At 47.1% G+C, this 22,818-nt stretch overlaps 1 protein-coding gene across 1 annotated transcript in view; it reads left to right on the top strand.

The window, feature by feature from the left end:
- Positions 1–2,451: 2,451 nt before the first annotated feature.
- Positions 2,452–22,818, top strand: part of LOC147683344 (erlin-2-B-like) — a 332,794-nt gene continuing 312,427 nt past the window's right edge. Inside the window, exons 1-2 of the mRNA XM_086943779.1 lie at positions 2,452–2,598; positions 3,837–3,953. Coding sequence (XP_086799905.1) covers positions 3,847–3,953 — 107 coding nt within the window. The 5' untranslated portion in view covers positions 2,452–2,598; positions 3,837–3,846. The remainder of the gene's footprint in view (positions 2,599–3,836; positions 3,954–22,818) is intronic.

A 22,818-nucleotide genomic window follows, 5' to 3' on the forward strand; every position in this document is an offset into this window, starting at 1 on the left:
TGTGACTTAACTTGTATTTCTGCTGATCTTTATTATTATTTATCTTTATTATTATTATTTACACTATCATTTCCATGACCGTAATGGAGTCTATAGTCATTAAGTTTTGATTATTACCAATATACTTTTATTCACACAGTCATGTTTGGGTACACCTTATGTACATTTCTTCATATTTATCTAATCGTCCTCTTTTCACCTTCATTCCTCACCCCACACTGAGTCCGTTCTCCATTTTCATTGCTTCTCCGGTAACCCCACGTCGGGCCGATTTCACATAACATGTCGCACAATATGCAATCATTTCACTGTATTATACTCATGCACCGCTATCTTTTTAGATATATTATTGGATTTATTTCCATGATTCTGACCCTCAGCACGTAATTCTTTCGAGAAGTCTTTTGTCGACTTCCATAGCCAACTTGATCACGTGATCGGAACTTCGCTTGCTCTTTAAAACACGACCGCGAGTAACTCCCCTCTACCCGTCCGGTATCGGCCAGACCTACCTGATTACCCGCCTGATACAAGCGTGATTTCTCTGACTCACGTAAGTGTTCCTCGACCCCACATGTAAAATTTCGGCACTCAGTGAGCCTTTTCCCGTAATTTTTGCTTTGCACTTTACCCTTCCTTTTTACCCTTAACCTCGTTATGTTTCCGTTATACCACTGCACCCACTGCTTCACTAGTACAACTTTAGGAATGTCATTGAAATCGTACTTTATGGTGTATAAGTAACTTGATCTACATGTTTGTGTGTATATGCATGAATCTTTTTATTCCACATTATGATGAAGGTTAAGGTCCTGTATTTTTCTTTCCACAGGCCCCTGACGAAGGGTCACATGATCTGACCCGAAATGCATTGGGCAGAGTTATAATGGATATATATTTGATTACTCTAAGATATTGAATGATAAACGCTCTACAATGAACTTAGAAAACTACCTAATCAATAAAAATCAAAATTGAAAAGAAAAAACGGAGTCATGAACTTTTGTCAATAAATTGTTAAAACAGGAGAAGAAACACTTAAAGTTTCAAGTTAAACTTCAGCGCACAGTTAGTGAAAGTTGGTCAACTTCCACATAATCCGTCTACATAAAAGACACGAATAGGCATCGTGTAACAACGTGTAGCGCTAACCTAAGAATCACAAGCAACCTAAGGAAAACTTTTTAAAGTGTGCACAGAGAACAAAAAACTTTTTGTCACCTTTCAAGGAAAGCAACTTGCCCGGCGTTTTGAGGCCAAATGCGTGTACAAGTAAATGTCTGTGTTTAGATACGCATCTATTTATCAGTGTGTGTTTGTAAACTGTGTATTTATGTTTCCATCCCTGTGTGAGTGTGTGCCTATATAAAAGTGTTTGTGTAAGTTACCCGGCCTGCATGCTGCCTCTCTGACTCCGCTTTCCAGACTGGCAATGAGCTGCAGCAGTGTGTAAATACCGCGGAGGCGGGCTGACTGGGCCTGGTCGCCCCCTCCTCAGATTCCAGTCCTGGACCAGGCTTTGCATATGTATTATTATTATTGTACTCAACTCGTCCACCCAATACTCCCTCTGCAATGAATTCACGGTGGGGGGCGCTGCTGAAAGTATAACGAACTGAATACATCTGCAGTGGAGTGGCTGGGCCCCATACCAGAATTCCATTGCCCAGGATTCCAACCGCAGGACGGTGAGCGGCACCACAAGGGCAGTGGCTCGCCGTTTTTCGGACCACTACTGATGACCTGCCTCAGAGTCGCACATACTCACTCACCTGTAGCTTCGGCGAGCGGGCAGCAGAAGACAGGGCGAAAGTCACACGCACTATTAATTACATTGCCCATGACAATGGAGGCTTTAGTCACCAGTCCAGCCCCGCCATGAATAGACAACTGCGCACCGCCACGCCAACGTATCATTTAAATAGGAAGAGCCTGGTGTGCACCAACTATTTAATTCATTTATTAAGAGGCCCGGAGTCAGGCGTGCGCACGGCACCAACGTTAATGAAAAGATAGGGTGAGGCTTTGAACAGGCTGTCATCGCTGCATGCTCACCAACTTTTAATTTATGGGGGCTGACCTGGGGAGGCCTCGGCCAGGCCGTGCGCGCTATTAACTCTCGAGCAGGGGGGCGGGGGGGGGGGGGGGGGGTCGTTCTCCGTCACGACAGGGGGGGCGGCCGCACCGCAGGGGCTGCGGTGGCCTGTGTTACGCCCCTGCAGTTACGTACACAGTGCACATAAAAAACTGACATCCTTTCATTCGCTAGCAAAACACCTGACTGAAACCCACAAACCACTCGAGGTCGGCTCAGTGTTTAAATAAAGCCTCATCAGAAGCACGTGCCGACTGAACCGCCAATGAGACCTTACAAATCCGTGTAACAATACTATGATTGGCTGAGACGCTGACAATGCTCCAATACTAGGGTAATTTACACATTACGATGCCTCGCAATCTCTGACAGAGCACTGAATGTGTTTAGCATTAGGATTGGCTGCTTTGCGACCCGGAAGTACTGACGATAGGCACACATGTAGTCCCGTCTGTGCAAAGATCAGTTTCGGGGAAAAAGGATTGAATATACGGAAGGTCCTTGTAAGTAGCAGAGGTTATCGACATCAGAGTGGGTTTATTCACATATGGAAATGCTAATAATTTGAATGACGTTATCTTTACACTCTGTCCTTATAGAAATATAGCAAGCACTTAGCTGTGCTCCACGAGTGAGCACAACTCCTTAGACATAGATTTGAAGGTAACTATTTATCAGTCAGCTGTCTATATATAATGTCTAGCAATTGAGTAGACCTGAGGTCTCAAACCGAGGGGCTCCGAGTCTCACTGTGGACCCGGGCCATCAGTTTCTTCCCCCACAGGTCCCCAAACTGCACATTCAAGAAGAGGATGTGTAGTACTGGCTCAGATAAATGACAGATTTAAGCTTCAGCCGACAGATCCCCCCCCCCCCCCCCCCCCCTCCCCCCTCCTCCGCCTGGAACTTGATGATTGAATCTCCCCAGTTTGTGAGTTGAGCTTCAGAACTCTTCCAGCGTTCCGTTCATGGTAGCAAGGTGTCCGTTTTTTGCCATCTGGATATTTTACAATCCAGGAGCAGAAAGTCTGAGCCAAAGAAAGTGACACGTTATAATGTTTTGACTCAAATATATTTTGTACCCCGTCCATTAGTTTGTTTTTGTCGAATTGATGGCAACACATTTTTCACCATAGTAATCTGTACAATGTGCAATCAGTAAATATAGAGCATTTTCCGTGCGTACCAACTAGATCACATAAACTATGAACAGCCAGAAAGGAACTGGTGAATGTTCAACACTTATCTCTTGTAAATATGTTAAAGAAGACTAGTGCCAGGGCACACCCATGGCGCATTCAAACATCAGAGATCTTCATTGTTTCTCATTCTGTCTGAATTTAAACCGAACGCAGTCCTCACTGGAGGGCTGCAACTAGCTGGACCAGAGCTCTGTAGAGATTGTCAACAGAGTGGTCAGTTGAACAAATCAAAGGCCATCCCGAAACCTTTTTTTATTCCCCTCTGATATTGGCTACCTAGTTGAGCAATACTAATTCTTCTTTTTTACAATACCAGAAAAGTGCTTAACTGTTTAGTCATTTTGTAAAAGACACGTGCATCTGTTTGCCTAGACGCAATGGTCAAGGATCGACTCTCATCCTAGTCTTCTGGTTCCTTCTGTTGCATTTTCCTATGGTTCTAGGATGCTCGCTTCTTGCGTTGGTTGAACTTTAACATGTAGGCATCTGTCTCTTGTTATTGCACAAATAACCCATAACTTTTCTCTTGTTTCCTGTAGGTACTCAGGGATGGCCCAACTTGGTGCCATAGCGGCCTTAGCACTGGCTGTGATCGCTGCTGCTCTTTTTTCTGCAGTGCACAAGATTGAAGAGGGACACATAGGGGTTTATTACAGGTAAGGCTTTGAGAGAGACGGTACAAAGGAAATGGATGCTCATTCAGTCATCTTTTAGAAAAACCAATGCTTAGTTTATCTGTTAAGAATCTTTATTTTCTTTGTATTATTTGTTTGTATTTACAATGGATAATGAGCGTGCCACTCACCGAAAAGTGCTTCAACACCTCATTAAGGGTAGCACGCACTATATAAATGGAAACCCTTCCCTCCTTATCCCTCCACTATCCTTCTCAAGCCAAATAACAGACTAACATATCCCCTGCTCAAATGAATTTTATATTTCTCTATACTAATTCACCACTAATCCTTTTTGGATTCCGGAGTAGTGTGCTACTTGCCAAAAAAGCGCTCCAGTGCCTCGTCGGGGGTAGTAAGCGCTATAGACATACAATTACAATACAATCTATTTACTGAAAATAGCTTTATAAGGTTGGTTATAATAATTATGTCTTAGGAAGGACAAATGCTATTAATGTTGCTATTATTTGCTCAGGAGGAGCTGTCCCTGAAAGCCTGCTGGGCTAGCTAACCTCATTTGCTGATTGCAATTTTGGATTTGGTTTAAGTGGTGGGAGACATTCTCATTTATTCACTAAGGCCGAGGGCAGACTTTGTTTAAAAAAACAACAAAAACAGCAGCCAAACCAGCTGAGCAAACGCCAATTTTCACATACACACATCCATTGCGAGGAACCCTTTCTAAAAGGTCACTTCACCTAGTTCTTCTCCACGTAATTGGTTAATGGACTTGTAAGCACAAAATCAAGAGGCTCAGAGACTGAAAAGTTAGGATAGTGCATATTTTCCAGTTTGGGTGACGTTTTTTTCTCAGTAGTCTGTCTGTTGTGGGAGCTTTTTGTTATGTTGTGATCTCTGTTTATGACCCTTTTCGGTAATCGAAACCTGCAGCAGAATTTACTGGGCAGCATGTACATCATAATCAGTGTGACACTGACACATTAACAATGGAGGCCTACTTGGCTTAAAAATGTGGACCTTCACCTATAGGTTCACTCCTACATTTAGATATAGATTTACAACAGCTTTCACAACTGGTCCTAGAAAGCAGCATTAGACGCAGCATTGAAGGAGTAGCCCATTTACGTTGGTGTAGGCATTTTCACAAACATAATTGTACGGCATTTACAATTGTGCGTCCAAAAATGTTTCACCTGGGTGGTATTGCACTTATTAGTCCTTTTCTCCTCTTTCCCTGTGGAGAAACCATTTCCCTCCACACCCCTATTAGTTATGGAGGTGTTCCTTCACATTTGCACCTGGACATCTAATTATTCTTAGGAGTTCATCTCCAACCAATTAACGGGTGAGATAATGTGCGGAGGAAACGTTTTTAAAAAAAACCAATAACAGATATCTTTGTGTTTGTAAACTTCTATGGCATTATGGCTGCTTGGAGAAGATTTACTCACACAAAAGCATACATTCGATTAGATTTTTTTGTACTGTAAACCAATGGTGACCATTCTGAACAGCAAACGTGGCTTTCCATTCGTAAAGATGTCTGTTTGCACCTGCATGTTTATATTACATGCACATAAAGCTATTAGAAATCTTACCTGATGACTGTACTGTGTAAGTGCTAGCTGATTGTGCTAAAGCAACTGCATGGTTTTTATGTGCTCAAAGTACCGCTGATGTTTCCTTTATCCCAAGTGACCTTCATTGACCTTTCCGGCTTACATGATTCAGGAAATGCATACATTTTTCTTTTCTTTTCTTTCAAGTCTCATATAGTCTCCCTAAATTAGAGTTTTGACAAGAACCCACCACTCACTTTCCACTCAAGCTGCATGTTTTCTGTAAAATCTGATTTACTGAGGTACATTTTCTGTTCACAACATGTGTACTGCCATTACCTCTACGTTCCTCGACCCAGTCATCACATATGAGGTATTCCACACGACAGGAAACAAAACAGGAAACGCTTTTAGACTCCACCCACCCTCCTGTCAGGTGCTATAACACACCTCACCACCAGAAGCATATCCTGTTTTGTTTCCTGACGGATGGAACTCTGATGGGTGACGCTTGGGTGTGTGCCGGGCACTTACCTGCTACGCCTGTCCTGTGGTTTCCTCCTTTGCTGGGCATTGGGGGTGCTCGTGGACCTCCGTGGGATTTTAGAAACCGGGCTGCTGGGCTTCCTGTGTTTTCCTGGATCGCAGGGGACCTGGGTTGCGGGGCCTCTCGGGTCCCCGGGGATTTCTTCTCTTTGGATTCCCTGGTTTCCTGTGATGGTCGGACGTGTGTGTGCGTCCTGGGGCCCTCTCTGCTTTCTGCTGTGTTGCCGGATGGGTTCCGGTTCCTTCTTCTGTCCTGTGCCTTTCGGTGGGGTTTCTCTGCCGGGCACGCCGCAGCTCCTCTCGTCCCGGTCCGCTCATTTGCGCTCTATGCTCCTGGAACTCGGGGATTGTCTTTGGGACAGTCCGGGTTTGCCTCTGGTGTGCGGCGGCCATTTCCACTTGGCTGCGGGGGCTGGAAACTCCGGGAGGTGTCGGCCCGCGGCTGGGAGGCCGGTTCCGGTTTTCCGCTTCTTTGCCTGTGCTGGCTCCTGGGTGGGCTCCGGGATGCTGGTCTTCCGTTTGGATTGGTCAGTGGGGGTGACGTCATCTTTTCCTCTGGAGTCGGTGCCTTCTGGGGAGTTTCATTCGTCGGCCGCTGCTTCGGCCCCTCCTTCCTCGTCAGTTCTTCGCTGTGGCTCAGCTGATGGTTGAGTGATTCTGCATTTATTTGGCGGGAATTTTTCCTTCGTTTCTGCTGTTTGTAGTGCTGCTGTGTGTCCCAAGTCTGCTCTGTCTGCTGGTTTGCTGTGGCTCGTGGGTGCTGCTTTACTATGGGGAAACACCACGGGAAGAGAAAGCATGTCTCTCCTGTTAGGTCTTCCTTTTCCTCCTCGGATAGTGTGGTTTCTACTCCTGCTGCTCGGAGTGACAGTTTGGGTGGCTCTAAGCGTCTGAAGCGCCTGATTTTGGAGACGCTGTCTGATCTCAAGACTTCCAGGAAAGGTGCTGGGGGTCGCTCTGAGGCTACTGCTCCCCAGTATTCAGATATTTCTTCCTCTGCTTCCTCGGATGAGTCCACTTTGGGCGCAGTGGATCTGCAGGGCAAGTACATTTCCAAGGACCTTATGCCTGATCTTCTTTGTCATGTTAGGGAGAATATGGGCTTCCCTGAGGACTCTGTGCCCAGAAACCTCCCAGGACACTGTTCTGCCGCAGTTTCGGAAGTCTGTGTCTTCTTCCATGCCCATCCACCCCTTTGTCATGGATGTCCTCCTTAAGGAATGGAAGGACCCGAACCATATTTCTATGCCCAGATTTATGTCAAAGCTTTATCCTTTACAGGATATGGAGGTTGCCCTGCCTGATTCGGTGCAGGTGGACTCCATTGTTGCTTCTCTGGTGGGTCGGCCTTCCATGGCGGATGATAATATCCTGAAGGATGGCGTTGATAAAAAGATGGACTCTGCTCTGAAGAAGTCCTATGCTGGTTCTCACCTGGCGCTTAGGTCGGGGGTGTATGGTGCATATGTTGCGCAGTCTTTGCTGGCTGACTTCAAGACTTTGTTTTCTACTATGCAGGAGGGGGGCACTTGTCCAGAGTTGCTGGAATCTATGGAACGTCAATCGGAGTTCTTTTCTGACATTGCCTTTGACTCAGTATGGGCTTCGGCTCTGTCTTGTGGTTCCTCTGTTGCTGCCCGTCGGAACTTGCTGCTACGGGGTTGGAAGACGGATGCTGCGCAGCGATCTATGGCCTTGAGGTTGCCGTTTTCTGGTACTCATCTTTTTGGGGACGCCCTGGAGGACAAGCTCCATAAGGTCACCAAGGAGAGAAAGCATTCATTGTCATTCCGTCATACTACTGCTCATAAGGGGTCCTCCTTCTTGAATGCCCGGTGCTTTCGTCAGCCTTCCCGATTTCACCAGTCCTCGTTTAAGGGCCAGCGTGGTGCTCGTAGATCCTTTCCTCGGAGGTTCCCGAAGAAGCCCCAGCCGGATGGTGGATCTGGCGCTCCTCGTTCCTGACTACGCCGTTCCGGTGCCCGGTCTCGCCGGTGGTCGGCCTGCGGTTGGTGGGAGACTGCTGTTCCTCCCTGCTTGGATGCCGACAACCTCCGACCAGTGGGTGCTGGATGTTGTTTCCAGGGGTTACTGAATAGAGTTCCTGTCTCCTCCGCCTCCCTCAGGTGTTGTGGTGACCCCCTTGACTTCGGACCCGTCTCGCCGTCTGGCGTTGCTGGAGGGTGTTCGAGCTCTGTTCAGCATGCTGGCGATTGTCCCGGTCCCGACCCTGGAGCGTGGGCTGGGGACTTATTCCATTGTCTTTGTGGTCCCGAAGATCACAGGGGGTTTCCGTGTTATCATCAATCTTCGGGCCCTGAACTTATTTGTGCGCAAAATCCCGTTCAAGTTGGAAACTTTGCAGAAGGTGATCCCCTTGATCCAGGAGGGCTGGGTGTTCACCTCATTGGATCTCCAGGATGCATACCTCCATGTTCCAATGGCGTTGGGGGATCAGCGGTTCCTGCGCTTCTGCCTGGGGGATCATCACTGGCTGTTCTGCGTCCTTCCCTTTGGTCTCCGATCCGCCCCCAGGGTGTTCACCAAGGTGGCGTCTCCCTTGGTGGCTCATCTCCATCTCGTGGGGGTGTCAGTCTTTCCGTACCTGGACGACTGGCTGCTGCAGGCTCCGTCTCCGGAGGTCATGTCTCACCACCTTTCCTTGACCATGCGTACGCTCGGGGATCATGGGTTCCTGGTCAATCTGCCGAAGAGTCACCTGGAGCCTGCCACTCGGAGGACCTTCATTGGGGCTGTGTTCGACTCGGTTCTGGGCAAGGTCTTTCTCCCGGAGTCCAGGATTCTGCGTCTTCAGTCGTTGCTGAAGAAGTTACTTTCCCGGGATTCGCCTCCTCTCCTACAATGGCTGGTGGTTCAAGGTCACATGTCTGCCACTGTGTTCACGGTGCCCTGGGCCAGGGTTCATCTTCGGCCTCTATTGTGGCATGTTCAGCGTTGGGTGCCCTTTCCTGTCCAGGACTTCTCGATTCCTGTGCCGGTCGGAGTTGGTGTCTGCTCTGCAGTGGTGGCTGGATTCTTCGAATCTGTCGAAGGGACTGTGGTTCCATCCTCCGCCCCCCCCCCCTTGGTGTTGACAACGGATGCCAGCGCTTCCGGCTGGGGTGCGACTTTGGGTCCGTGGCGTGCAGGCGCTTTGGCTCCCCTCGGAGTCGCGCCGGTCTTCGAATTGGAGGGAGCTGTCTGCCGTGGAAAGGGCGCTTTGCCTTTTCAAGGATCGTCTTCTGGGGTGCAACGTGTTGGTGAGGTCCGACAACACTGTGACCGTGGCCTACATCAACCACCAGGGCAGTACCCGCTGCCTTTCCCTGAACTTGGTGGCATGTGCAATTGCGAGTTGGCCCGAGTGTCCTCTGGTGGCCCTCTCTGCTCTGCACATTCGGGGTGTGGACAACGTGGTTGCAGATTCCTTGAGTCGGAGGTTCCCGTCCTCTCTCTTCCTGTGTCTGGCCCTGCGGATTTTCCGGTTGCTCTGCCGGAGGTTCGGGACTCCAGTGCTGGACCTGTTTGCCTCCCGGACCGATGCCCTGCTTCCCCTGTTCTGCTCCAGGTCTCCGGAGCCGGGGGCTTGGGGAGTGGATGCCTTGTCTGTCCTTTGGCCTCCTTGGTTCCTCTATGCGTTTCCCCCTTTCCTCTAATCCCTGCTTCCTTGCTGAAGGTTCAGCGGGTGGGGGCTCAGGTGGTGGCTTTTCTCCCTTATTGGCCTCGCCGCTCCTGGTTTCCTCTGCTGCTGGGTCTGGTGGTGGGCCCTCCGTGGATCCGCCCTGCTACCCGTCTCCTCTGAGTTCCCCGTCTCCCTCCTTGTTGGTTCCTCTCACCTTGGCGGTCTGGAGGTTGAACGGCTGTCTCTTGGAGTCCGGGGTCTGTCCGACCACCTCATCACTGCGATGCAGGCTTCTCGTCAGAAGTCCACTCTGTCCTCCTATTCCAAGCACTGAGCATCCTTTTCTTCTTCGTGTGTTGCCCTGGGCCTGTCCCCTGCCTCCTGTGATGTTTCTTCTGTTCTGCAATTTTTCTTGGATGGCTTTCAGAAGCGTTATGCGCTGTCCACTTTGAAGGGTCAGTGGGCTGCTATCCGGGCCTTTCGGGATCCGGCTTCTCTTCTGCCTTCGGACGGGTTGTTGGTTTCCCGTCTGTTTCAGAGTTTCTCTCTTTCTGCTCCTTCTGTCCGCACTCCGGTTCCTCCTTGGGATCTGTCTTTGGTTTTGGGTGCCTTACAGTCTCCTCCCTTTGAGCCTTTGGAGTCCGTGGAATTGAAATTTCTGTCTTTCAAGGTTGCCTTTTGGTGGCTGTTACTTCTGCTCGGAGGTTGGGAGAGCTTACGGTATTGCGTTGCTCTCCCCCTTTTTGAGGTTTCTGGATGACGCGGTGGTCCTTTCTTTGGACCACCTCATCACTGTGATGCAGGCTTCTCGTCAGAAGTCCACTCTGTCCTCCTATTCCAAGCACTGAGCATCCTTTTCTTCTTCGTGTGTTGCCCTGGGCCTGTCCCCTGCCTCCTGTGATGTTTCTTCTGTTCTGCAATTTTTCTTGGATGGCTTTCAGAAGCGTTATGCGCTGTCCACTTTGAAGGGTCAGTGGGCTGCTATCCGGGCCTTTCGGGATCCGGCTTCTCTTCTGCCTTCGGACGGGTTGTTGGTTTCCCGTCTGTTTCAGAGTTTCTCTCTTTCTGCTCCTTCTGTCCGCACTCCGGTTCCTCCTTGGGATCTGTCTTTGGTTTTGGGTGCCTTACAGTCCCCTCCCTTTGAGCCTTTGGAGTCCGTGGAATTGAAATTTCTGTCTTTCAAGGTTGCCTTTTGGTGGCTGTTACTTCTGCTCGGAGGTTGGGAGAGCTTACGGCATTGCGTTGCTCTCCCCCTTTTTGAGGTTTCTGGATGACGCAGTGGTCCTTTCTTTGGACCCCGGGTTTTTGCCTAAAGTGCGTTCCCGTTTCCATTCCTCCCAGGAGTTGATTTGTCCTTCTCTCTGTCCTTCTCCTTCCTCGCCTTCTGACGTCTTTTTCCATTCTTTGGATGTGAGGCGTGCCTTGTCTGTCTATGTGACCCGTTCTGCTGAGTTTTGGTTATCTGACTCCCTCTTTGTGACCTTTGGTTTGGCTGGTAGGGTAAGACTGCCTCCCGTCTTACTTTGGGTCGCTGGATCAAGGCTGTGATCTCTTTGGGATACCAGGGCTCTGGTTTGCTTGTCAGTCTGGGGTTCAGGCGAGATCTACCAGGGGTATGTCTGCTTCTTGGGCCGCTTTCCATGGAGTTCCCCTTGAGGACATTTGTAGGGCGGGGACCTGGGCGTCAGAGTCTACTTTTGTGCGACATTATCGCTTGAATTGTGCTCTGCCTGGCCGCCCTAATTTTGGTTCTGGTGTGTTGCAAGCTGTGGGGGTTCCCCCCCATGTCTGATTTGTTTGTTGCTGTTTGTTAATAAACGTCTGTCTTGCTGCACTCATTGGTGTCTGGTCTGTTTTGTTTGTGGGGTTGCTTTGGTATGCCTCATGTGTGATGACTGGGTCGAGGACGAGGGACGTAGAGGTAATGCTTTGATTACTGGGGGTAATCCCCATTACTCTTAGTCCTACTCGTCCTCGACCCAGTCCTACATCCCGCCCGCCCTCCCTTTCCAGGCCTTTGGTGCATGGTACATCAGGATATGCTTCTGGTGGTGAGGTGTGTTATAGCACCTGACAGGAGGGTGGGTGGAGTCTAAAAGCGTTTCCTGTTTTGTTTCCTGTCGTGTGGAATACCTCGTGTGATGACTGGGTCGAGGACGAGTAGGACTAAGAGTAATGGGGATTACCCCCAGTAATCAAAGCAAGAACCTACTTCTCTGAAAGTGTCCCTCTCCTGCTGCCTCGCCAATTCAAGAACAGTGAATCTTAGAGTAAAATATTACAAGTGAAGTACCTCCTTTAAATTTCACAAAAAGAACATAATTTCCATTAGAAAAGCTTGCGTTCAGCAGAAACCGAATATATGGTGTATTTAAATTTCACAAAAAGAACAGTATTCCCATTAGAAAAGCTTGCGTTCAGCAGAAACCGAATATATGGTGTATTATGTGTTTCTGCATCTCAACAATGGGAGTCCTTTGAGATCCCACTAAAGTACCGGTAGGTCCCAAGACTCCATAGCCTGCGTGCTCTATCTCTGCTTGGAGACACACACCTGCAATTAGAGCAATGCACAGCCTCTTTCTCTCTTGTGATCAGCATTTGTAGCACCTGCAAAACCATCTATAAAGTTTAATTAATTCCTCTTTTAAAAGCTGCAGCTTCTATCAAGATAAGCTGTCTTTGTTAAAAGTACATCGCAACACTTTTTGTATTTATAATTTCATTTTGTCCTATTCTCTTAAATGTTTATACTTCAGGCTAAAGGCAAGGACTTTTAATTAGCATGCGGATCACTACCCATCCTCCCAATTGCAATGCACAACCGCCAGTACAATTTTTTCTCACTTAATATATGTTTACAATATATTTGACATCCTGATCACCTACCTTCCCACTGCCCCTCACTCTTGGATAGGTGTAGCCTTTGCGGTCACCCAAAACGCTTCAACAAGTAATGATCACTAGTTGATGATACTGAGCTATGGTCACTTATTAGGTGATTTCATTGGCTAAAGCTTCCTTCCAGGTGATGCCGGATGTTACCTAATATTTGTACTGCTCGACCTCCAGTTCTTGGCCCTCATTAATGGCTTTCTTTTTATTGGACAGGCCACCCGCAATAGATTTACTCACCAGATTCGTTTGTGAAACACGTCTAGGTCACAGGCAGAAGCTGCCTCTTTAAAAGACATGAAGGTTGGTGCCAGGCTTAGAGCTGTTGAGGGGTCCTGAATGTTGTGAGGGGTCCTAAAAGTTCCTAGGGGTGTGTGACCGTTGAGCCCCTTAACTGACAGTCTTTTGTTTGAATACCTGGTACATCTCCTTTCTTTCAGCATCTTTATTAAGTTAGAATGATGTTTTAACATATTTACTGTTGTATTACATTTTTCAGGCATATTGATCACCTTATGTACGTTTTTCTCTTTGGTGGCCTACTTGGGTTTCCTATTTTAGCCATATAAAATCATTGTGTAGATTGCTGGTGCTGTTCCCTGGTTTCTAGTACTCTACACTTTACAACTCAATAAGCCAGAGAGCTTTCGAGCTAATCCCACCTCTACTAGCATATGTCATTTCTAGTCTCCTGTGAGACTTCGCCTGAATTCTCCTTATAGAATGGGCTTAGAACCTTTGTGACAACGAACTGAATTTAGCAGGCTGATGATGATTGAGAACAACTGACACAGGTCTCCCTGTATGTCTTTCCTGGTGCCTTATAACTGCGTAGCACAGCAAATGCAGCTTCTGAATAATATATCATGTTTACAGCATTAAAACTTGCAATTGTCAGGGGTAACAAGCTCCTCTCCTCGTTGAACCCGCCCCTACCCCGTGAACAAGCGCCAGCTTATATATTCCTGGAAAGGACATCCCTCTAACACGTTGCCCTCCCTACACTCTTCTGCTCATTATTTCTCCTTAATAAGGGCTTTCCAGTTTTTTGGCTATGTGGAGAAGACACCTCACTCATATTAGGAAATGCCTTAAATGTGTAATGTCTGCAGTTTATTGCAAATAATCTTCATATGTATAGCTTTGTCAATGAATGTCAAATGGTAATTTAGATTTACTGTCTGGATGGTTTTCCTGTCTGGTTTACAACTCCAGGTTATGAGAGAGGGAGTGCTTTCATAGGTCTGCGTCTGTTCGGGTGCAACTGAAACTTAACCTGATGACCTCTACAGTTTCTGAAAAAATGATTGTGTATTTTTCCGAGCTAGTGCTTGTACCTTGATTAACATAGGTAGTTGTGTGTTTTTGCTGTTCCAGCCATTGACATTTAAAATAAATGCAGAACGATAGAAACAGCAATACTAATGGAAGTTGTTTCTAGTGCCCCAATGGTTAGTGCTTTGACACATGCTGAAGTCCATCTTAATCCCGTATTCATGTAGATGGAGGGAGGAACGTGGGCAGAGACAGAAGAAGACCAAGCCACATCTTTGGCTTTTGATTACGATATAGTGATTAATTAAGCCTTCGTTTTTAAGGTGTGATGGGTACCCATGCAACTTTTTGCAATGAAAAGTTTACTAAGAGTCCTGTCTCCTCCTAGAGAATTATGCATTGCTCTTGGTGAGGCCTTTTAAAAAAAAAAATCAGATAGACTGTGAATTTTTATAACCTGACAGGCTATGTTTGACGTTACGATGCATACCTTACCTCAAACCTGGTCTGGAGACAAGTATTTCCATACCATTTGATGAATGTCTGTACATTCAATACTACATTTGAACTTCTAGATATCTTATTTAGTTGCTGATTGTTAGAAAACTACCTTGTGGCCTAATTCCAAAATGATGTTCACAAAGTGAACACGTTTCTTTAGAGGTTCACTGTTTTTCAAGGCTCAATACCAAAGGGTACCCTTATTGGTACCTCACCTAGAAATTCAAGGCAATCTCCAGAGAAAATGGCAAGGTGTTGTGTAACCACACAACCCACCCAATCAAACAATAATGAACTTAAAGTTCCACCTCAAGCTTAACAAGAGAAACATTTAATAAGAAAAAATAATGAAGTTTGTTCAAGCATTTTAACCTGATTGCAGTTTGAAGTCTAATTTTACTTGTGAAGAAGTTGTGCCAGTCTTTTGAATGTGTATGTGTCTCTGTTAAAGGAATGTGCTTGGTGAATTGTGAGTAAACATTCTCAATGGGTCTGTGTGAAATTGCTAATGCACCTTCTAGTTTAGGAAGCAAGCCTGAACGTCGACAGTAGGGATATGTTTATCTGTGTGTGTGTGTGTGTGTGTGTAGGTGAATATATGTATATGTGTGTGTGTATATGTATATCTCTCACACAGGAAAAATAGGAAATTAGCCCGATGCTATTTTGCAGATCCCCATTACCCCTACATTGAAGAGTCCATATGGTCCACTTTGGTTAATGTTATAAGAAGGACCGCCCTCATCGCCGCCACCGATGACATCCGAGCCCTGATGGACAATGGAGAAACAGCGGCCCTCATCCTCCTAGACCTCTCCGCGGCATTCGACACGGTCTGCCACCGCACCCTAGTACGGCGCCTCAGCAACATCGGAATCCAGGACAAGGCGCTGGAATGGATCATCTCCTTCCTCGACGGAAGAACACAGAGAGTCCGCCTACCACCGCACAAGTCAGAGGCCTCCGAAGTCATCTGCGGCGTCCCCCAAGGATCATCTCTGAGCCCCACCCTCTTCAACGTCTACATGAGCCCCCTCGCGGCCATCGTACGCAAACACAACCTCAGCATAATCTCCTACGCCGACGACACCCAGCTGATCCTCTCCCTGACCAACGACCCCGCCGCCGCCAGAGCCAACCTGCACGAAGGGATGAAAGAGGTAGCCGAGTGGATGACGACCAGCCGCCTGAAACTGAACTCGGACAAGACGGAGGTCCTCATCCTGGGCTCCTCACCCTCCGCCTGGGACGACTCCTGGTGGCCTCCCGCCCTGGGCACCGCACCCAAACCGACAGACCATGCACGAAACCTGGGCTTCATCCTGGACTCCTCCCTCTCCATGACCAGGCAAGTCAACAACGTCTCCTCGGCGTGCTTCAACATCCTACGCATGCTACGAAAGATCTTCTGGTGGATCCCCACCGAGACCAGGAAGACCGTCACCCAGGCCCTCGTCACCAGCCGACTGGACTACGGCAACGCCCTCTACGCCGGTACCACCGCCAAGCTCCAGAAGAGACTCCAGCGGATCCAGAACGCCTCAGCCAGACTCATCCTCGACATCCCACGAACCAGCCACATCTCCGGACATCTGAGAGACCTTCACTGGCTCCCCGTCAACAAAAGAATCACCTTCCGCCTCCTCACCCACGCACACAAAGCCCTACACGACCAAGGCCCGAGCTACCTCAACAGCCGAGTCAACTTCTACGCTCCCAAACGCCACCTCCGATCAGCCAACCACGCCCTCGCCGCCGTCCCCCGCATCCGAAGAGCGACTACAGGAGGAAGGTCCTTCTCCTACCTGGCCGCCAAGACCTGGAACTCCCTCCCGACCGACCTGCGCCTGACCCAAGACCACCTCTCCTTCAGGAAGAAGCTGAAGACCTGGCTGTTCGAGCAGTAGCGCCCCCCCCCCCCCCCCCCCAGCGCCTTGAGACCCTACGGGTATGTAGCGCGATTTATAAGTGTCACTGATTGATTGATTGAAGGACATACGTAGCACTATAGAAGTCCATATAAAGTATTTAATTCCAAAGCTTTTTCACTTTGGACATTTTTCCAAGATTCGCTATTTAAACATATGTATTTGACAGCCAAGCCAACACGTGTTTTGCGACTCTCTCGCTTCTTCAGGGCTTCTAATATATTGAAGTTCAAGTAAGAACTTCCAGTGTTCAATTCTGACGTCATAGGAAATAGATCATGGCAACAACCGAGATAAGATGACAAATGTCACTTTAGATGAATTGGTCAAGATAACAGAAAGAATTGACCACTGGAAGTTCTTACTTTAATTTCAATATTAGAAGCCCTTAAGAAGCGAGACACTCGCAAAACACGTTTGGCTTGGCAGTCTAATATATATCTGTTTAAATAGAGAATCCTGGAAAAATGTTGAACGTGAAGAAGCTTTGGAAATAAAGATTTTATATGGACTTATATATATTTTGCTATATTACACTGTGCCACAATTGCCAAATAATGACATATTTAAGGCGCATTGGTTGTATGTTTGAAATTCTAAAGTAATTTCTTCTGTAGTATGTGTGTTGTGTTCTGGTATTGAATGCTGTTTTCCGCATATTGATACCCAACTGTATAGCATATGTCTTCTCTATTGATGTGATTACAATTTTATATCTATGGTGTTTGATGTAAGGAATGGAGTGTAAACCTAGTTGTTGTGAGCACGATGATTCCCAACTATTGCTTATTGCTGATGTTTTAATGATCTGTTTGTGATGAGCTGCCTAATTTGCAATGCTGAATGTTATGCAAATGTATATTTAATGACGTGCGCTATCTTTACTGTTATTCATCAATCTGCTATATCCTTGCTTTGTTGGGTGTGTTTGCAGTGTTCTAACATGTTCCAACATGTCCTTTTGTGAGTTTGTTTGGTCCTCAGTGGCAAGTGCTGTTGGGAGCTTGGAGATATTGCACTATTAGTATATCATGGAAGTGTTGGATGTATGTTGTAAAGCGTGATGTTTGATGTCCATTTGGAAGAGTGCTAAGCATACCAAAAAATTTTGATGCCATGTTGGAATGACTGTCTTGATGTTCCAATGTTATATTAAACAAAAACTTGCTTCTCCCTGCAGGGTCATCACCAAACTTTCTGCCTTCACTTTCCTGAACCTATTGTTGTTGACCATTAAGACTCAGCACACTTTACCATGGCTAACCGTTGTGCTTGAGCTCTCTCTTGTAAACAGAGTAACATTTGCTTACACCCAATTCGCATATTTAATTTACCTTTACATCCCTAGTAAAGTGGTACTACAGGTCCCCATGGCGCAGGGCTCGAAAAGCTGGCAACAGGTGTTCTGCTGGCTCACAAAGTGAATGAGCAATAAAGATGCCTTTAAATCTTATCTTTTCACATTTGCTTGGCTTTCAGAGACAGAGGTCAAAAGTCAGACTGTCTTCCTACATTTACTTTTCTTTCTGTGACTGGAGGTAAAGTGAAATGTGTGACGATCCACTGTGCAAAGCATGTGAAATGAATAAATGAAAGGTTTTTGCTTTATTTCGAACATAACACTAAAATAGCTAATAAGTTAACTGTTCAAATATTTGAAATGTTTCACTATTTAGGAGGACACATTCTTGTAATTATGTTGTGAAAAAGATTTTTATAGGCTCAAAAAAATCAGAACACTTTACTTGTTGATGGGCAGATTTCAAATATTTTTGCTGAAACCCACATTTTCAAACATTGCTTATGCGCTATATAGTTTTATCTTTACAGCAACGTTCGTGGGAAAGTTTTGTGATCATTTCAATGGAAAATGTGCATCTGTAAATGACAATGCAGTACCACATCAAGCTTTAGTAATATATTTATGAAAAGTGAGTTGTTAAACGTAAACTGGGAAATATTCCTGCTCCTACCCAGATGGCAATGCTATTAGTGAACTAAACAGGAAGCCAGGGATCATGTGTACCCTATATGTGGCTCGATTCTTATAATACCGGGAGCAAACTTTTAGGCTAGTAAATAAAATGTTTCTTTGTACAGCAGAAATAGTGAACTTTCCTTTTTTGAAGGTGCTCTCTTATGTGATAATGAAGAAAAGGGTGGCTCCAGAAGACAAAATATTTGCCTAGGATCACACAATTTGAGACCAATTTACGGGTCAAGTACATTACAGTTAGGTCAAGCAGATTATTCAAGTTACTACTCCTGCACGTCTAGTAACATTATTAGGATTTTTCGAACCCTGCACATGGCCTGTAAATTAAATGCTACCAGTGGGCCTGCTGCACTGATTATGCCACCCACTTCAGCAGCCTTTTTAAAACATATCCCAGACCTGCCATTGCAGCCTTGCTGTGCAGTATAAATCTGCCACTTCAAACTGCCAAAATAAACTGTTTGCCAGGCCTACACATTCATTTTGAGGTTGAAGCCTATCAGACAGTGCAGCTGTCTGATTTGCTAAATACATCTCTGGTACATATGGAATGCTTCCCTGGGAATGCATTTGGCCGTTACTTACCATTGGCTTTCTGGTTCATATCTCACATTTGCTTCCTTTCAATTTGCTGGGCTTAAGTGGTTTAGGCTATCCAGCTTAAGTTCATCCGTTCTGGCCCTGATAGCCTTCGGGTGGTCCTCCATCTTTGAGCTCCTATTGGCTAAAGTCCCATCTCCTGGCAGAATCTTCTGAGCTCAGATGCAGTGTTGCTCTCCAGGCCGCTGAGCTGAAGCTCCATCTTTGCAGGTAGGGTCACAGGCTCAGACAGTCGGGTAGAATGGGAGTGAGTTTGGAAAAAGCAAAAGTAGCCAATCAAGGAGACATTAAAGAGGCTGACTGAAGCTCTCCTGCTTGAGGCCTGTCCTACTTGCTGAAAAGGAAGCCTGGGCCTGCTCACTTAATCCCAGGCTGAAGTGACTTCCAAGAGTCAGCTGACTGACCTACTGTTCTGAGTTACAGACACATAACAAGCTCCTGAGGCCTCTCTGCAACTGCCCTGCTGCAACTAGACCTGCCCGAACCCTACTATCCTGTGCTGGGATGAGTTACTGATCCCTAAGAGGTGCCTCCCAGGTCATGCCAGAAATCCTGTGGTTTTGGGCTTTTCACGACCGCGAGCAGCCCCTTCGCGACAAGATCTTTCTGCCTGCACCATTTGCCAACTGGAAGCTCGGAGAAACCCAATTATTTGCTCTCCAGCAACGACCATCCACAACGCTTTACTTGCTCCTTGCAGCCCCCTCCCCCGTGAACTGGACTCTTAGCGACATACATTAAGATGACTTTTTCAGCGGAATTAACCAGGTCCCTGTGTCTGGTTTGCCCTCCAGTGTGGTTGGCCTGATCTTCTGACTTTCAGCCGGTCTAGCAAGACCAGGTGACTGCAAGTGGTGTTTGGTGCGTTTAGGTGCTATATGTAGTAACAGGGGTCGACAAATGTACTCGACCGCTCGCAAATGCGAGTGAATTTCATGAAGGGCGAGTCAGTTTCAAAGCCTACTTGACCGGCCTGGCGAGTGCTATCTGGCACTGCAGTAGCAGGTGAAGGCTATAGGGGGCAGCATCACGGCGGCGGCAACGACGGCATTCTGCACGCACCACCTAGCTTAGTGGTAGTGGTGCGGTGCGCGGTGAAAACTCTAGGGGCAGCATGCACGCACCACCTAACTTAGTGGTGGTGGTGTGGTGCGCTGCCTATTGTTTCTGTGGGTCCCAGGGCCGTCAATCACATAGCGCGCGAAAGCGCTACCAATGACGGCCCTGGACTGCTGTGCTGCTTAAAGTGCAGCAGTGCGCCACGGAGAAGTGGGCGAAACCGCGATAAATGAAGATGAGACGGAAGACAATGAACATGAGAAAAAGGACCGAGGCTGAACGGGAGCCACCTGGCTGTCTGTATGTCTCCGAGAGCTGCGCTGTTGAACACGCGTGCGAGTGCAGGTGAGAGGTGGACATGTGACAGCCTCCTCTGGGGAGGCGCTGGGATGTCAACTCCTGACATCCTGCAGACCTGCCCTGTGACAGCTGCAGATCAAGATCAAGTCGAAGAGGAGGGCGGGGGCAAAGAGACAGAGAACTGGAGGGCAGGTTCTTGAGGATGCACGCGGGGGAGGCCTAGCTATTGACACATCCTCACTGAGCTCCGAGACTCCCTGTTCGCCAGGCAGCTCCCAGAAACAAAGCGAAAATCTCCCAAACACGAGATGAAATGGCACACGGGGATTGACCTGTGGGGCCACGTGTTAGGTTCTTGGTGTGACGTTGCTTTCTACAAATGCTGCTGTAGCAACCACCAACTTTGTTGCAAATCTCAGCAGAGAGGCCAGTGTCTGGATGGGAATGTGTCGAGAACTCTAATGTGTCACTCCTTTTGTGATTAGCTGGCACTCGTGGGTTGGTGAGAGGCTGACACTGGCAGTGTGAAGAACTGGCACACGTGTACAGGGCCACAGGTTGACATGTTGTGGCAGTGTGCAGAGGAGTTTGTAAGGGGGTGACACCGGAGGGCTGGGTGAGAGGATGACACTGACAAGCGCTGTGATAGGCGGGCAGAGATGGGCAGCAGCCGCAGTACGAAAAGCTTGAGTGAAATTGACACGCAGAGGCCGCGAGGCTGTGCTTTGCTGCTCAATAGAGATTTGCCTTCAGGCTGGGCAGCAGGTTTCAGATTTCAGGATTCCCATCATTTGCTTTTAGATTTACCAACAGTCAAAACTCTCAGGTTTTTTTACGTTATATGATTTGGACCTCTGCTGTGTGCCGAGCCTCCCCCATGGAGTCTCGCCCGCTGTAAGATCTGTTGCATTGAACTATGATATGGAATCTATAGAGCCCGCCTGTTAACATAAGGTCAGCTTCCCCTGTACAGCGTGGGGTTAATGTGCTCTGGACAGGTTGAAGGGGGCACTGTCAGAGTGTGTGTAAGCCCTGGTGTTTGTGTGCATTAGGGTGAATGGTGGAGTGTCTACTGTGCTTTGCTGTACGGCAGCGGTTCCCAATGTGTGCGCCGTCAGAACTATCCAGGGGCGCCGCAAACAGATGCAATTTTTTTTAATAATTGCATTAAATGTAGATTGTTTTACCATAGCAGCCCATTCTAACAACCTCACGGGGGTGCTGGTGACCACACTATCATCTCCTGACGGTCACATCCTTTCTGATTCATCCTAGCTTGTTGTATTACGTTTTCTCCTGAATTCACCGGTGTAACTAACCTTGTAGGTAGGGACCACCCTCCATACCTGCTGTGAGACATTTCTCACACTGATCCAAACGGCCACGGCTTCCTGACAGTCTTTGAAGTGAAAATAAATGAAACTTAATTGTACCCCGGGACAATGACCTAACAGTGAATGTGTCCCCAGCCCTCCAGCAAAACACACTTTGAATGATCTACAAGGATAGCCTTGTGAAGAAAAGACTTGGGCAAAGTGGGGCCAATACTGTGACAATAAATATAGTCTAACATTTACCTGTGCCCATAATCGTTTCAAATAACAGAAAGACTGCCATTATCGGTTTTCTGTCTGTGATCGCTCTTTATTTAAATGTATGTTCAGAGGTTTCATTTTGCATCGATCGATTTATTTTATTTCCATTCTTAGCTGTCTCTATTTTTAACTAAATTTCTGAAAAAAATCAAAATAGTCAAGTTTTAATTATGTCACTACTTTGCAAAAGATGTTTTATGACACACAGATTCCGCAGGTGCGTTCCTTTCTTTTTACCATCCTCGTTACCGGGGCTGTGGAGGGACACCAAAGCAGAGCGAGAAAGGAATCAGGCGACTGGCGGGGCTCTGAAATCAAGAGCCAACTCTTTTTGTTACATCTCTCTGAGCTCATGTCATGACGTTATGAGGCGTGTGATAAAATCAGGAGTTACAGGGGATCAGCTTTTGTTTGCATGCTTGTTACTTCACTTTTACTTCTTGTCTGGCCTAAAAACAAGCACTGGGGACTTTAAAGGGACAAGAGAGGAGAGAGGGGGCACGGTCACATCCAAGAGGGAGCCTGAAGTGAGCAGCACTTTGGCACCCTGATGGAAGCTTCTGTGAATTGCTGTGTGCAACTTTATTGTGACAAGAATCTATACAAAGTACACCCACCTTCTTTGACCTGAAAGATAAATTGACATTTTAGGCCAATTTTACATCGCCGTTATATGACAAAACTGTTAGAGGAGGTAGTGACATCACAGTTGCAATCATTTGTGCAATCTGTCAAGTAGGTGGATAATCCTCAGGCTGGCTTCAGGCTCAAAAAGAGCTCTATTTCGGCATCATATGTATTTTGCTGTAGAATGACCAGGACAGTATTCTTACAGTGGTTCTCCTGCATTGGTTGATCTATTGGACTGCATCTCACCCCCCAAGCTTGGTCAACACCTGGCACTGCCAGGGCTAATTGAGAACACACGGGCAGTATTTTGTGATGATTGCTTAGTTGGCATCTATCTGTTCTTCATTCATATCATTCACTAGCCTGCAGTGTGGAGT

This window comes from Lissotriton vulgaris, chromosome 11 (assembly GCF_964263255.1).
Source record: "Lissotriton vulgaris chromosome 11, aLisVul1.2, whole genome shotgun sequence".
Lineage (NCBI taxonomy): Eukaryota > Metazoa > Chordata > Amphibia > Caudata > Salamandridae > Lissotriton > Lissotriton vulgaris.